Raw genomic sequence first — 13,233 nt, 5'->3', positions numbered from 1 at the left:
GTCAAGGACACATGATATCCATTTTTCCGTAATGGAGCCCCTAATTTGCATATTTCGATGCCACGGAAACCAGTCGTCACTCCAAAAATATTTTTGTTACCCTATTTGACCATCAAAACCTGGGTGTAGACACCGAATTTTCATCGGCAATATTAGCGAAGTTAAAGTGACAATTACATTTTTTAGTAATGGCGGCACTAATTTGCATAAATTGTGCATAAAAAAGGCACGTGGGACACTTTTCATGCTTGCAAACCGTTTTCTACACATCTTATACCTTCTAGAAACGCAAATTAGACATTTATTTCCGAGGGGTGCACGATAACCCCTCCTAGCCACTAGACTAATTAGAATTATCTACTGGCTGCTTTAGATACAGCTTACTTCAAGACGTAATTAAATGTGCTCTGGACACTCATGAATGGACTCGAGGTATTTACCTTGATTGCTTAATCTATTTTGAAGTGGAAGTAGTTTGAAACTATTGAAGAAAATCTTCTCCCACAAATCGCTATGAATGAATCCCAAAGTGACTACCTTACATCGCGACACGGCTACCCATAAGACACATTTTGTTTTCTTACTATAAAATATCTTGATCTCTCTCATTGAATGTCCTGATTTTTTTTCCAAAAAGATTTCAAATTATTTCGGTACTTTGTGCTTATTATTTGGTATTTTGGTCCTTCCTTTAGATAAGTTTTGTTTTCTTCCTAAAATAACTTCATAATAATTTCATTTTAATTTTATGGAACATTTTCAATGAAATCTAGAGCATTGTGTTGTCTTTAAAGTGTTGTTGATCTCGATCCTTAAGAATATGTAGATGCTATAATTTGAAGTCTGGATATTCTATAGCCCTCTTATTTACTTCAAAATAAAAATGTTTAAACATTATGATAGCATAAATAGATATTGTTGTTTACTATGCACTTACATAAATGAAATAATAAATTTAATCTAAATTATATTGTTAATACAATATGGCTCACTTTGGGTGTTAAAATAAATTAACCCCTAAAGTAACAGCACATTGAGGGCAGTGAACCAAAACAATGTTTAAGAAATATTTAACATCCCCACATTCTCAGTTTTCTTGACTTTTCTTTCGATCTCTGCTGCGGGGATAGTATTTTCAAGATTTTTACACTGTAAAAGATAGGAAAATCAGCCCCATTTACTTTAATGTAGCACACCTCGAGTCCAACCCCAGCTCAAGAGATGATGCTTCGTACCTTACTTGCCCCAATCATTGTTGTGATATGGCATATACAATAGAACAAGATTATACATGTTTTTATTATATCCAAGGTGGTGGGCAGTAGAAGTTTGTCATACATGTCACAACATAGTGCCCAAACAAATTGCAGATCTCAGGTATCCCAGTCAACCCTGCGCGCAGGGTCTAGTTAAAAAATATGCCCGTAAGACATGGATGTAGCTACTGCAACAATCATTTACGGCAACTGTGTAATGATTATCATATATCTATAGGGGCGGAGGGTCAACGACACCATAAGAGCTCGTGCGTATCAACGTGCGCTTTCTTTTAGCTTCAAAAACTTTGTGCTTTCATTTTAAAACGACCGATATTCTTTTATTACTGTCTAGTACAATATTTTATAAACTGGCCAATTGTAGTAATTGAATACTGCACCGGCCTTGTTAAAATGAAGCACATAATTTTTTTTTTTTTGCATCCTAAAGAAAGCGCACGCTGATACGCACGAGATCATATGGTGTTGTATTGTAAACAACAGTTCACACTTGACCCTCGTCTTTGCTCCCCCCTGACTGAGGTATGCATTTCCAACACGCTCTCGATTTGCATACCGCTGTGTGGTGTGAAATTAACAACCCCCGCCACCACGAAAACACAACCCGAGATTGTCCCCCACTTTAAAATAATCCCCTGCCCCAACAAAGCGCTTCTATGCAATATAACCGATCATAGAATTTTTTTAAAGGACCGATTTTTTTCATCCACAAATATCTCTAAAATTCAACGGTTGACTGTTGAAATATTGTGAATTATGTGTTTTTATCAGTTTTGCGGAAAAATGTTCTAAAAGGTAGTGTTATTCAAAATGTTACAACTTTCTTTTTATTGAACATAGCCAAACCAAATTTGGTATGAGTTATTGTACACAATTGGCGGTTGTATTTGCAAAAACTCGCGATAATAAAGGCGAACATGAATTCTTTTCGAACAGGCTGAACTTCGCCGTCCATTTTTAAGGGTCGAAATTCTAAATACACATCTAACTTTCTCCCTTCCACAGATTTTTATCTAACCTTCACAGAGGCTGTATCACCACATATTGAATGGATTTTGGCAATGCGTCAGTCTCAAATAAGTGCAAAATATGTTGTTTACTTTGTATGTGCTACTACATTATTGCGTGTTAATACAAATAACATTTTTAAATGTGAGCACTCTCCATCGTCTTTGGCAAAAAATCTAGAGCAATCGCATAAACATTGACGGTTCTCCGCGAAGTTTAAAATTGATGACGCGCTCACTTTGTGATCTGTTGATTAACTGGTTGCGTTTTTCTTGTATACACCAACCATGTCCCAGCATGCGCACCAGTATCAAATATAAAAATTATAAAAAAACGAGGAGACGGTACCAATATAACCGGGGTAAACCTACAAGCTTCCTTGAGGACTGTCAAGGAGAGAATGGGATAGGTAAAAAACATCTATAACACAACACTTCAATGTTTGTATGTACACCATTTCCGGTCACCGGTGTACAACTGTTTGAGTTCACTCTAGCTATATCAAATCTTTTCATTCTAAAAGAACCCTTCTTGTTTAATTGCAAAGATCAGCGCTAAAGGACGACTCGCTCACCCAAACTATCATTAAAACAAAGCCAGACAGTATACAATAGGTTGTGTGCAAACCCGTCACACAAAGATGGCGACGTTACGAAGGAATAAGGATCAGCGGGTACACGTCTCTACTCCATGGATCAGACTGACATTCATCCGTGTTCCTCTTGTCTACTCTCCCTCTGGTTTTACAAAATTGACCGCTTTGCTGCTGGCAAAAGGTAAGAATTCAGACCATCCTGTGATAAGGAAATAAGAAGTGCTTTGTTTTAAACACTCCATGGTGAAAATTAAATGCATAAATTAGATGTCTAACCAGAAAGTAAGTGATCATTAATTAAATATAATATATATATATTTCCTATTGTATAAACCTGACCTAGGACTAATTAGGATGTGACGTAAATGCCGTAAGCCGGAAGTGACGTTAACTCTAACACGATGGTTTAAGCTTCCATCGCCTTTTAGGCTACCCCCCAACTCAGAGCTTTCTGTATTCGCTAGTTTTCTTCGCCAGCAAGGTATTCTAGTCTGGCAAATTCGAGTTAACAATGATGACTAAAGCACTGACGCTAAGTTCTGTTATTTGGTCAGTTATGATTGTCAACTTGATAACGACATCACAGTAAGTAAGCCTTTAAAATCGTGTTGGTACAAAGCTAGAGTGCTAACGCAGTATTGTTATACAGGGCATACGGCGGGCATACGAGTCAAACTCAAAACGAATGTTCATAGTCAGGATAGACTGTTCTGTGTATGGTGTCGGTGTCAACTTATGGACACGCAATATATATACCTGCAAATCAAGATTTTGTGAGATAAATTGCTTCGAAGTATTTGTAGAATTTTGTGTGGAATTCATTCGGAAATTATTGGTATCACGGTTCACAAACTCACCTCTGTTACACGAGGACAGAATGACTGCTAAATGGACTAGGACTAGCTTGCAGTCGACGTTCACCAGATGATTGTAGCGTAAAGAAACTCGCGCGGACAAACCACGCGCGGACAAAACAAAACAAATATATGACTCGATACATTTTATGTCCCGGTGGAAATCCCTGAATAACCACTACAGACAGGCTAATATCCACCTGGTCAGCGGGGCATATATCCAGCCGGCTCAAATATAAGGAAAAAAAAGACTAATGGTGGTCGAAGTAGCTTTTATTTAACAATTAGACTACTAGTTCGAGTTTTCTATGAGTCAATAGATAGTCAACGACGCGCGTAGCGCCTATTTGACTCATAGGAGGGAGGGGGTGAATAGGTTCGCGGATTCGGCCCCGAAATGCTCACGGATTACGGATTTTGATGATTATTTCAGCGGATTGGCGGATTTTGGAAACTCGGAGGATCACGGATCAGTTAACAATTTGGGCGCGGATTTCGGATTTCGACTGCTTTGACGGTCGAATTTCGGATTTGAAATGAATTTCAATCGATGCTATTATTTATCTGTCAAACCATGCGGATCTTAAAAATCTGCGGATCCACGGATTTGCCCCGAAAATGTAGCGGATCGGCGGATTTACATACCCCTATTCACCCCCTCCCCCCTCATAGAAAACGAGAACGGTGGATTTATACTAAACGCAACAGTGACGTCATCAACCGACAATCCGTTCAGCCAATAGAAGCCAAGGACGAGGCTAGTGTCGGAGATGGCATTTTCTGTTCCCTCATTATTTGTCCATCGACATTATTTGTCCATTTCACTTGCTTTTTTCAATGATATTAATCACCAAATATACATTTCCTTGGTTTACAGTAGTAGCTCAAGAAGTCTGGATCCAGAGTTTTGCCAAAGGTTGTTTCAAGCAGATATCAATCGGCTGTACCATGGTGTCGACTATAACATCAGCTTACAGAATCATACCCGCCCGAGCATGCGTGACGACGTAGCACCGCTGCCACTGTTTACTTGGGTAAACGAAACGCGGCTTAAGCATACCACTTTCTCAAGTATGGAAGGTATGTTCAATAACCAGATGAACCGGAGGACTGGCGCGCAGCCACAGCTAGACAAACATGTAGACAGACGGGCCTAGACAGACAGGCGGAAGGACCGAGCGGACAGACAATCAACCGACCATAATCACCATTCGAAACATCTTTTTTTTCTCACACAGCATTGTTTGACAACTATTTCCTTTACACTGGGAACAAGGAACATGAATCCAAACAAGAAAGAGAAGAGAAAAAAGGGTTCATCGAGGCTGTCATGGCAACAGATGTGATGAAGCTCACCCATAACTATCTTGTGCACGAGAGACTTGTACCCAAAAGCCGGGTAAGATCATACACTGAGCATTAGGAAACCGGGACCACACATTGTTTTCTACCCCTTACACCCACAGGAACCCAGAGACTGCGTAGGGGAAGGTAGTCTCCCTTGAGCATTGCGTGACCGACACAAAGAACGGCTAGAAAGTCTTCTCCTTCCTTTCTCTGGAAGCACGGGTGGCCTAGTGTGTTAGCGCGTCGGCCTCTCACCGCTGTGGCCCAGGTTCGATTCCTGGCTCAAACTGGGGATTTTTCCGGGTTCCTGCCTTGATTCGAATTTGTGTCACAAGTGAGTTGAAGTTATTCTCTCGTGTTTCCAGTCTTCTCGGATAAGGACACTAAACCCGAGGTCCCGTCTCTTCCAGCTGCACTACACTAACCTGAACCGAAGGGACGTAAAAGAACCACTGGGGACGCAATAAACCCTCTGGCAGTGACCACCCCCAGTGACAGTGCTCACTAACCGAGGGCCATATGTTAGAAAACTGTATATTCGGTTAAATATGTTACCCTTGATAAACAAAGATTTAACTGAAACTACCGCCCCTCCCCCTGGGTTTCCAAGGATGTACCCCCTATGGAGGTAACGCAAAAACTTGGATATTCCATGACACTAATACTGTTTATATAGGGTTCGTTCAAGAAGCTGCTGATCAAATTATGGTTTAATTTTTACCGTCGAAAAACTGCTGGCGACACTTCTGGCTTTGAGCACGTGTTTGTTGGTAAGTAACACCTTTCTGTACACCTCCTTTATTCTGTACATCACCTTCATTATCACCACTGGCATCATCGTCACTAATATTTTATCATCATCATCATCATCATCATCATCATGATCACCATTGGCATTATCATCATTGTTATATCCCATCATTATTTACCATCATCACTATCAAAATCACCATCACCACTACCACCATCATCACTACCACTACCACCGTTATCATTGCCATCATATCACCATAATCATCATCATTATCACATCCATTCGCATCAACACCACCATAGCTATATACAGTATCCAAGACCATCATTAGAAAAAAGAATCTTTTACATGCACTTAGGAGAGATAAAGAGAAGTCGCCGGCCTCAAGACGTCGTTGGGGGTATGCATAACTGGGTTCGCTTTTATCGAGAGGAGAAGAAGAAGGAGGCTGACTACGAGGGCTTCATTGTCGCAAATACAGCAGAGGTAAAATACGTATAGCATCCATCACTCTCCATGTCTTTCTTAAACCTTGGGGTACCTTTTTAAGGTCGCTCGTTAAGTAGCATCAGGTTTGTGACGAGCTGTAGAAGGCTTCGGAAGTCGGGGGACACGATACAGGCACATATTGTATTGAATTAAAATATTGGGGGCACAGTCACGCTCCTACTGGTCTTTTTCTTATAAGTTTTTTTTAGCCATTTGAGGGGTCATGACCCAAGTGCCCCACCACCCTGCTACGCCCTGGGTTTTCTAGACAGGGTTAAATTGGCGCCGATATGAGGTACCTTTTTGTAAGCTCGCCCGTTAACTAGCTCCAGGTTCGTGTTCAGATGTGAGGGATCATAGAACCATTCTTTTAAATTGCAGTGGGAATTAATAATTGAGGGATGCGTAGTTTGGGAGTATTATGGGGCTCTCGGGTAAATGAGGACCGGTTAAATGGTTACCAATTTTACCGAATAATTTCTTGTTTTCACTGTTTACAAGCTCGATCTGAGAGATGAACGCCCATTTTTTGACTTGCAATTTCTGTCACCATGCTGTTTTGTTGTGTACCGGAGGACCTAGGATCCATTTGGCTCGTCATAGGTTTCCTGTGGTTCTTTGGGTCTCCTGTGGCTGATGATGTGACTCAACCTCCCCCTGACCCCTACTCAACCAAAGGAATTTCCGTAGATCCTTCGCATAAGGTTCACTAGTAATGGTTAGGGTTCGTTAGGGTTGGGGACACTATGGTGAACCATATATGAATGACACACCGAAATCCATAAATAGACCGCAAGGGACTATGCTGATTTTCTGATTTTCCCCCTCGTAGCCCCGTATAGTGACAGCTCGGTTCAAGTACCACACCGTCCAGAAGCCGATCGGCGGTTTTTTCGTCGGAACAAGCCCAGAATTCGAACTGTCTCTCTACACCACGTGCTTCCTCAAGTACCCTAACGGGAAGTGTACCTGCCAAATGAACGGGAAAAGGGTCAAGATCATAACGTACAGGGACAGAAGAACGTCACTTGTTGCTACTGCCTACCCTGTGGTTTAGCACAGCCAAAACAAATCAAATCTTGCAATTGATGGCCATAACACAGACACCTAGCCAGGGTTTGCTAGGGGGTGGGGGGACTGGGTGCAGTCAGAGATATTATATGGAAAAAGGGGATTTTTTTTTATAGATTTTCAATAAAAAAATGAATCTTTTTTATTGTTTGAGTTTGGTGCGTACATACACCTCTCCTTATGAAAAGGTTGGGCTTCTACCATTTATCTTGTTTTTAACACATTGACCCCTGAACCGGCCTGTACCGGCTTTTAGAAGTACCCACAACCCAAAAAATTTCATAATGCAAAATCAACACAACAAGATGAAGATACTCAGGCATCAGTCTAAGAGATAAATGGTCTTGAAAATATGCATCCTACCAAGGTGATAGCAACTACTCTTAGGCCAAATAATAGCACAGGTTCTTTGACAAATTTCAAATCGAAAAAGGAAAGAAAAGCAGAATCACCCCTCTTAACAAAACGCTAAAAATACCACACAAGGAAGAGATCAGCAAACACAGCTCAAGACACAAATAGATACCTTCATTCTGATCCTCCAGGTTCATTTTCATATTGCCTCAAAACACAATGTTTTTCATAAGTCTTTTCATCCCGAAGCCAAATGAATTCCTGTTCATACAGTCCCAGAATAGCAGTGTAAACAGTTTTGGAATCAATTGGTTTTCAGAAAAGACAGCATTTAGGAGAGCTGTGGTGATTCATTAGAAAAATATTTTGTCATCCAGGCAAAGCCAAAACAAGAAAAAAAAATTACCATGAATCCACCTTTGCTTGCAAATATCCATAAGCACAGCACTCAATTATGTCCCAATAGACTTCATGATGTCCTAGGACACTCTCACAATGTGCACATAGCTGTATTCCATCAAATTGTGCTCGCATAAGCACAATGACGAGGGATCAAAAGTGGGGACCGCAAAGCACTGTTTGAAAAGCTAGGATATCGCTGACGAGGTGCAGCGGTGTTTGATTTTGACGTGCTATATAAAAGAATGGGGGGGGTATCTGTTTTCAGTCTGTTTCTTGTAAATTCAGCTGAAAAATAGCCAGGAGTCAATGGGTTATAAGGAAAAACAGATGTTCTAGCATGAGGTAATTCACCTGTGTACCAAGTAATTTCCTTGGATTTTACTTTTTTTTATGGTCTTATTTTATTCAAATTCCCAAATATTTTAAAACTTGGTAGCCCCCCCACCCTCCCTCACCAATGACGGCCCTCTTTAGTGCTTCTCTCTAAACCCCATTTGGATGTACAGCAGGGGCGTAGCCAGGGGGGTGGCCAAGGCCCCCCCTTCTAGCAGCCAAAAATACAGTAAAGATATGAGGCATTATCTAAAACACAGGAGAATATGCCTCGAAATGGCCTTTTGGGCCCCCTCCTGTTAAAAATCCTGGCTACGCCGCTGTGTACAGGTAAACAAGTGATTTGCTGTTCACTCACATTTTCAGTGCAAAATTTATAATTTACCATAATCTATTGCTGCTGCATAAATTATTCTCACGATGTGATGACAATGCTGTATTTTAGTGCCAAAGCTTAATAAAACAAAAATAAAAACATATTAGGTGGTCAAATATTTTAGTGCCAAAGCTTAGTAAAACATTATTTTATGAAAAATAAAAACAGATTAGGTGGTCAAATATAATTAATGATATTTAATTTGGTTTAGAATATAAAATTTGAGTTCAGCACTCAGCATTTTTTTCTGACACGTTAACTCATTGACAGCTTACTGATAGCGGAGCCTTGTGTACCATATACATGGTGTATATGGTTGCACACTATACAGCCACAACAAAAGGAAAAAATGTATGGCGGGTTCCAGACCTACTCCCAAAATATCATGTTAAATTCACACTTGCACTTTGACGATCTACCAAAACCGGGCTCAGTTTAATTAATAAATAATCCCAACTGATTTCATGCTGAAACGATTGGATAACAGTTTCCCTTATAAGCCATAGACATTTCAACCTATTTCCATACAAGTCCATAGACACGCTGATTTGCGGATTGTGTAGTTCTAGAAAAATATCCATACCCCTCCCCCCCCACATTGAGGGGATTGGAAATTCCGGGGGGGGGGGGGGGTTGGGGTTCAAACGCCCAGGAATTTCCAGAGGGTGGGGGTTAAAATGCCCTTTTTCCTTAACAGTTACTGTATTAATTTTTTTCCAGGGGGTTGGAAATTCCAGAAGGGTGTATGGATATTTTCTGGAACTACACATTCATGTGTTTTGCCGCTCAGCCAATAGAAGCCAGGGAACGAGGCTATATCATGCCCCATCCAGTATTTTGATGTTGATGCCTGTTACAGTCCTGTATTTGGAATAGATAAGAGGGCTTGAAGTCATCTTGAACAGGAGGTTTGGGGCTTATTGGAGGCTTATTGGGCTTTATAGAGCCTCTAATAGAATATTAAGGCGTTTTCAAATATTTTGGCGCGTTCTCATTTAGGATTTTCTATATAAAAATGCCACTTTTCTGAGGACTTAAATAAGAAACTACAAAATGTCCTTACTTTGACGAACTAATGTTTGAAGTCGCCATATTTAGCTATTTCCAACTGCACTATAACGATGTCCATGTTTTTTTTAGAAGTTTTCAGATATTTCAACTGCATATTTTGGCTTTCATCTAGATAATATTGCAATTCGTCACTGGTCAGCTAAAGCAATAGTGTTGTTTTACGCACGTTATGCGCCTACTGTTGGCGCATCGGGTATGCCTGTACATCGTTCTTGTAACAGAAAATAAAGGTATTACTGAGCGTTAAATAATTCTTGTATTTCCAGTTAAGCAATCTGTTTTCTCTATTTTAGGGGGCCCTAACATGTTCGAGGCTCCAGCGCGTTCTTTCTTCGGCGGCGAAAAAGAACGCTGGGTCCCTAAGCATGGGGCCAGAAGGTTCTTTTCGTTACTTCAATTCATTAAGGTCGGGGACTAATTAGGATTGTTTCGGGTCCCGGGATCAGTTGGGGGACTTTTGGGGATCGCTTTGGGTCCTGGGATCATTTCGGGTCCCGCACACTTCTCCACCAAACAACCCGACTAACACGTTCCCGACTAGCGGTCCCTGGCACTCAGGTGGATTTACAACCGGTTCTATATCATATCATATGGTGTGTATCATACCAATCTCTTGGTAGTCGAATTGGAGAGAGACTAAGTTCATATCATATCCGTGATAAAATCATAAAATATAAATGTTCTAAAATAAATTGAGAATATATGATAAGATCAATTGATTTTAGTTTCCCTTTCCAACAAGGTATTTCCACATCTTTATGACCCCTAAATGAGGGCCACCGCAGTGATAAAGATACCAGATACCTGGATACGTTAAATTTCAATCCGTGCGTACATTCTTAAAGTCCATATAACCTTTTAGAGTTGAAAGACTTTGTCAATTCCTTATATTTTCATCTTCCAATGGTATGTGGTCCGTATAGACCCTTTAAAACGCACGTTCGCGTGAATAACTCAAATCTGTAATATTGAGGTATTTTGGTCAACCTTCGGAAAAAAGGCCGTGAACTGAAAGGCCCGGGTCCAGTCATTTGTGACGTAGATCGAGATGTCAACCAAATTACATGAGAAAACATATTCGCGTGCTAATACGGTTCCCGTCTTCATGTCTTCTTGCTGAAGAACGTTGTGTGGTTACAACTTTTACCGCCATCTTTATATCTCAACCTGGTAGTCAAATGATTATTTAACTTTAGCAAACAAATCTGCAAAATTTAGCAGATATCTTTTAGTCTTTGAATTGTTTTTGCATTGTGCGCGCGAGCTGCATTCGCAATCAAGAATGACGACATTCTCACGAGCACGCGCTGTTTTTGAAACCTACAACAAAATGATATTTTCTTTTTTCGCATACAATTCTCGATTTTAAATTATTCTTCGCTTCATTGTGGGTAGCATTGCAATAGAAAACACTTCGCCAATGTTATAATATTAGTTTGTTACTACCCTCCCCCCCTTAGGAGCCCATCGTACCGCGGGCTCACGTGTTGTCGTTAAACAGTCACATGGCGTTTTGCATGGAGTTTTGTGTCAGAGAATTAAGAGATTAAATGTGTTGAATTGGCCGACAACCGTCTTATAACATGGTGTCAGAAGTCTAAATTGGAAAAGAAGAATGCAGGCTACGACTCTGAGACGTAAATAGAGTTAAACAAGGAGATAAAGGCCATTCGAATCGATCTCAAAACAACATGGCGGAGAGGGAATCGTTCAACAAGCCAGGTCCATTAATACTGGATGCCCAAGCTGCAGAAAATTGGAGAAAGTTTATCATGCGATTTGAGATCTACCTAGCAGCAGCAGAAAAGGAGAACAAATCCGACAAGATCAAGGTAAACATGTTGCTTAATTGCGCTGGGAGTGAAGCGATCGAGGAATACAGTCAATTTACATACGGTACCGATGAAAGTCCAGAATCCTTTGAGAACGTCTGTAAGAAATTTGAAGAACTTTGTCGAGGTGCTAGAAATGTGATATATGAGAGATTGGTGTTTAATCAACGAAGCCAGAAAGAGGGAGAACGGATTGATAATTTTGTGAGTGACTTGAAACGACTAGCCCTTACATGTGAATTTGGGACTCTAAAAGATTCGCTGATTCGAGACCGAATGGTCGGCGGAGTGTTGTCTGATCAACTGAGAGGTGAACTGTTGAAGAAACCAGACTTGACATTACAGTCAGCACATGATTATTGTCGTACCTACGAAGCCTCAGAGGCACAAAAGATGAAGTTCAATCTACCCACTGGCATTGTTGAGCAATCAGCATCTAACATTCATAACATCAAGAGCTCCATGTCGCAAAATAACAAAGTGAGGCAAGATGACCCTTTATGCAAATTTTGTGGTCTCAGGCATTCATTTTCGCAAGGTAAATGTCCAGCCTTTAAGCAAGAGTGCAGAAAATGTAAAAAGGTCGGTCACTTCGCGAGGGTGTGTAGATCTACAAGGAAGAGCAGTGTGAATCAAGTTGAAAAAGCCGCCAGTAAATACAACGATGACGATGATGCAACTCATGCCTACTTTGCTTCAGTTGAGCTGAGGTCAGTGGATGTATCAGCGTCAAGGAGCAAAAGCATGATCAATGTCACCATAAGTAACTGTCAAGTCAAAGTTAAAGCCGACACTGGTGCTGAGGCAAATGTCATTCCCATTAGGCTGTACAGACAAATTACACGAAAGCCACTCCAGAAAATCCACCAGCCATTGAAGGGATGGTTAGCTACTAAGACAATACACCCAGTTGGGTGTGTACGGCTCCCTACTCAATACAAGACTCGTACTGTTGACCTGTTATACCTAGTTGTACGTGGTGATTTTACTCCACTGGTGAGCTGCGATGCATGCCTTGACTTAGAGGTGTTGCAATTTATGAACTTAGATTTGATTCAGCGTCAACCAACAGCCCCAGATGCTCAAGATAGCAAGCATTCCCTTCCAGATATCATTACAACAGATCCAGTGCTAAAGAACTTTCAAGATTGTTTCAGTGATAAGCCTGGTAGACTACCTAATGAAATCACTCTGGAAACTGATGAGTCTGTAACACCTGTTATTCATCCTCCAAGAAAGTTACCAATATCACTCCTGGGGCCTGTAAAAGAGAAGCTGTCTGAGATGGAACAAGATGGAATCATAGTCAAGGAGGAGGAACACACACCATGGGTCAGCTCAATGCTAGTGGTAGACAAGAGACGAGAGAAGGGGAAAGGACAACTCACTAAAGAGGAAATCAGAATCTGCATTGATCCACGAGATCTAAACACTGCACTGAAGCGTGTACACCACCCTATGGTAACTATA

The 13,233-nt window shown here is 40.8% G+C and overlaps 1 protein-coding gene and 1 long non-coding RNA gene across 3 annotated transcripts; one reads left to right on the top strand and one right to left on the bottom strand.

The window, feature by feature from the left end:
- Window positions 1–2,354: 2,354 nt before the first annotated feature.
- On the bottom strand, window positions 2,355–3,916 carry LOC116619682. Its single transcript, XR_004296795.2, has 2 exons — window positions 3,738–3,916; window positions 2,355–3,079 (listed from the first exon to the last, which is right to left on the bottom strand). It is a non-coding gene; the product is annotated as an uncharacterized LOC116619682 (long non-coding RNA).
- On the top strand, window positions 3,289–7,536 carry LOC5514979 (uridylate-specific endoribonuclease B). 2 transcript variants are annotated; one of them, XM_032384699.2, is made up of 6 exons: window positions 3,289–3,465; window positions 4,615–4,814; window positions 4,973–5,133; window positions 5,758–5,851; window positions 6,194–6,321; window positions 7,157–7,536. In XM_032384699.2, exons 1-6 carry the CDS (start codon window positions 3,392–3,394, stop codon window positions 7,379–7,381), a joined length of 882 nt encoding a protein of 293 aa, XP_032240590.2. In that variant the 5' UTR covers window positions 3,289–3,391; the 3' UTR covers window positions 7,382–7,536. The 2 variants fall into 2 exon arrangements, with proteins under 2 accessions (XP_032240590.2, XP_032240589.2); XM_032384698.2 differs by having other exon boundaries at window positions 3,290–3,465; window positions 4,612–4,814.
- The last annotated feature ends 5,697 nt before the right edge of the window (window positions 7,537–13,233 follow it).

This window comes from Nematostella vectensis, chromosome 6, assembly GCF_932526225.1.
Source record: "Nematostella vectensis chromosome 6, jaNemVect1.1, whole genome shotgun sequence".
Classification (NCBI taxonomy): domain Eukaryota; kingdom Metazoa; phylum Cnidaria; class Anthozoa; order Actiniaria; family Edwardsiidae; genus Nematostella; species Nematostella vectensis.
The sequence above is the reverse complement of the archived record's forward strand: the minus strand, read 5'-3'. Positions and strand labels throughout refer to the sequence as shown.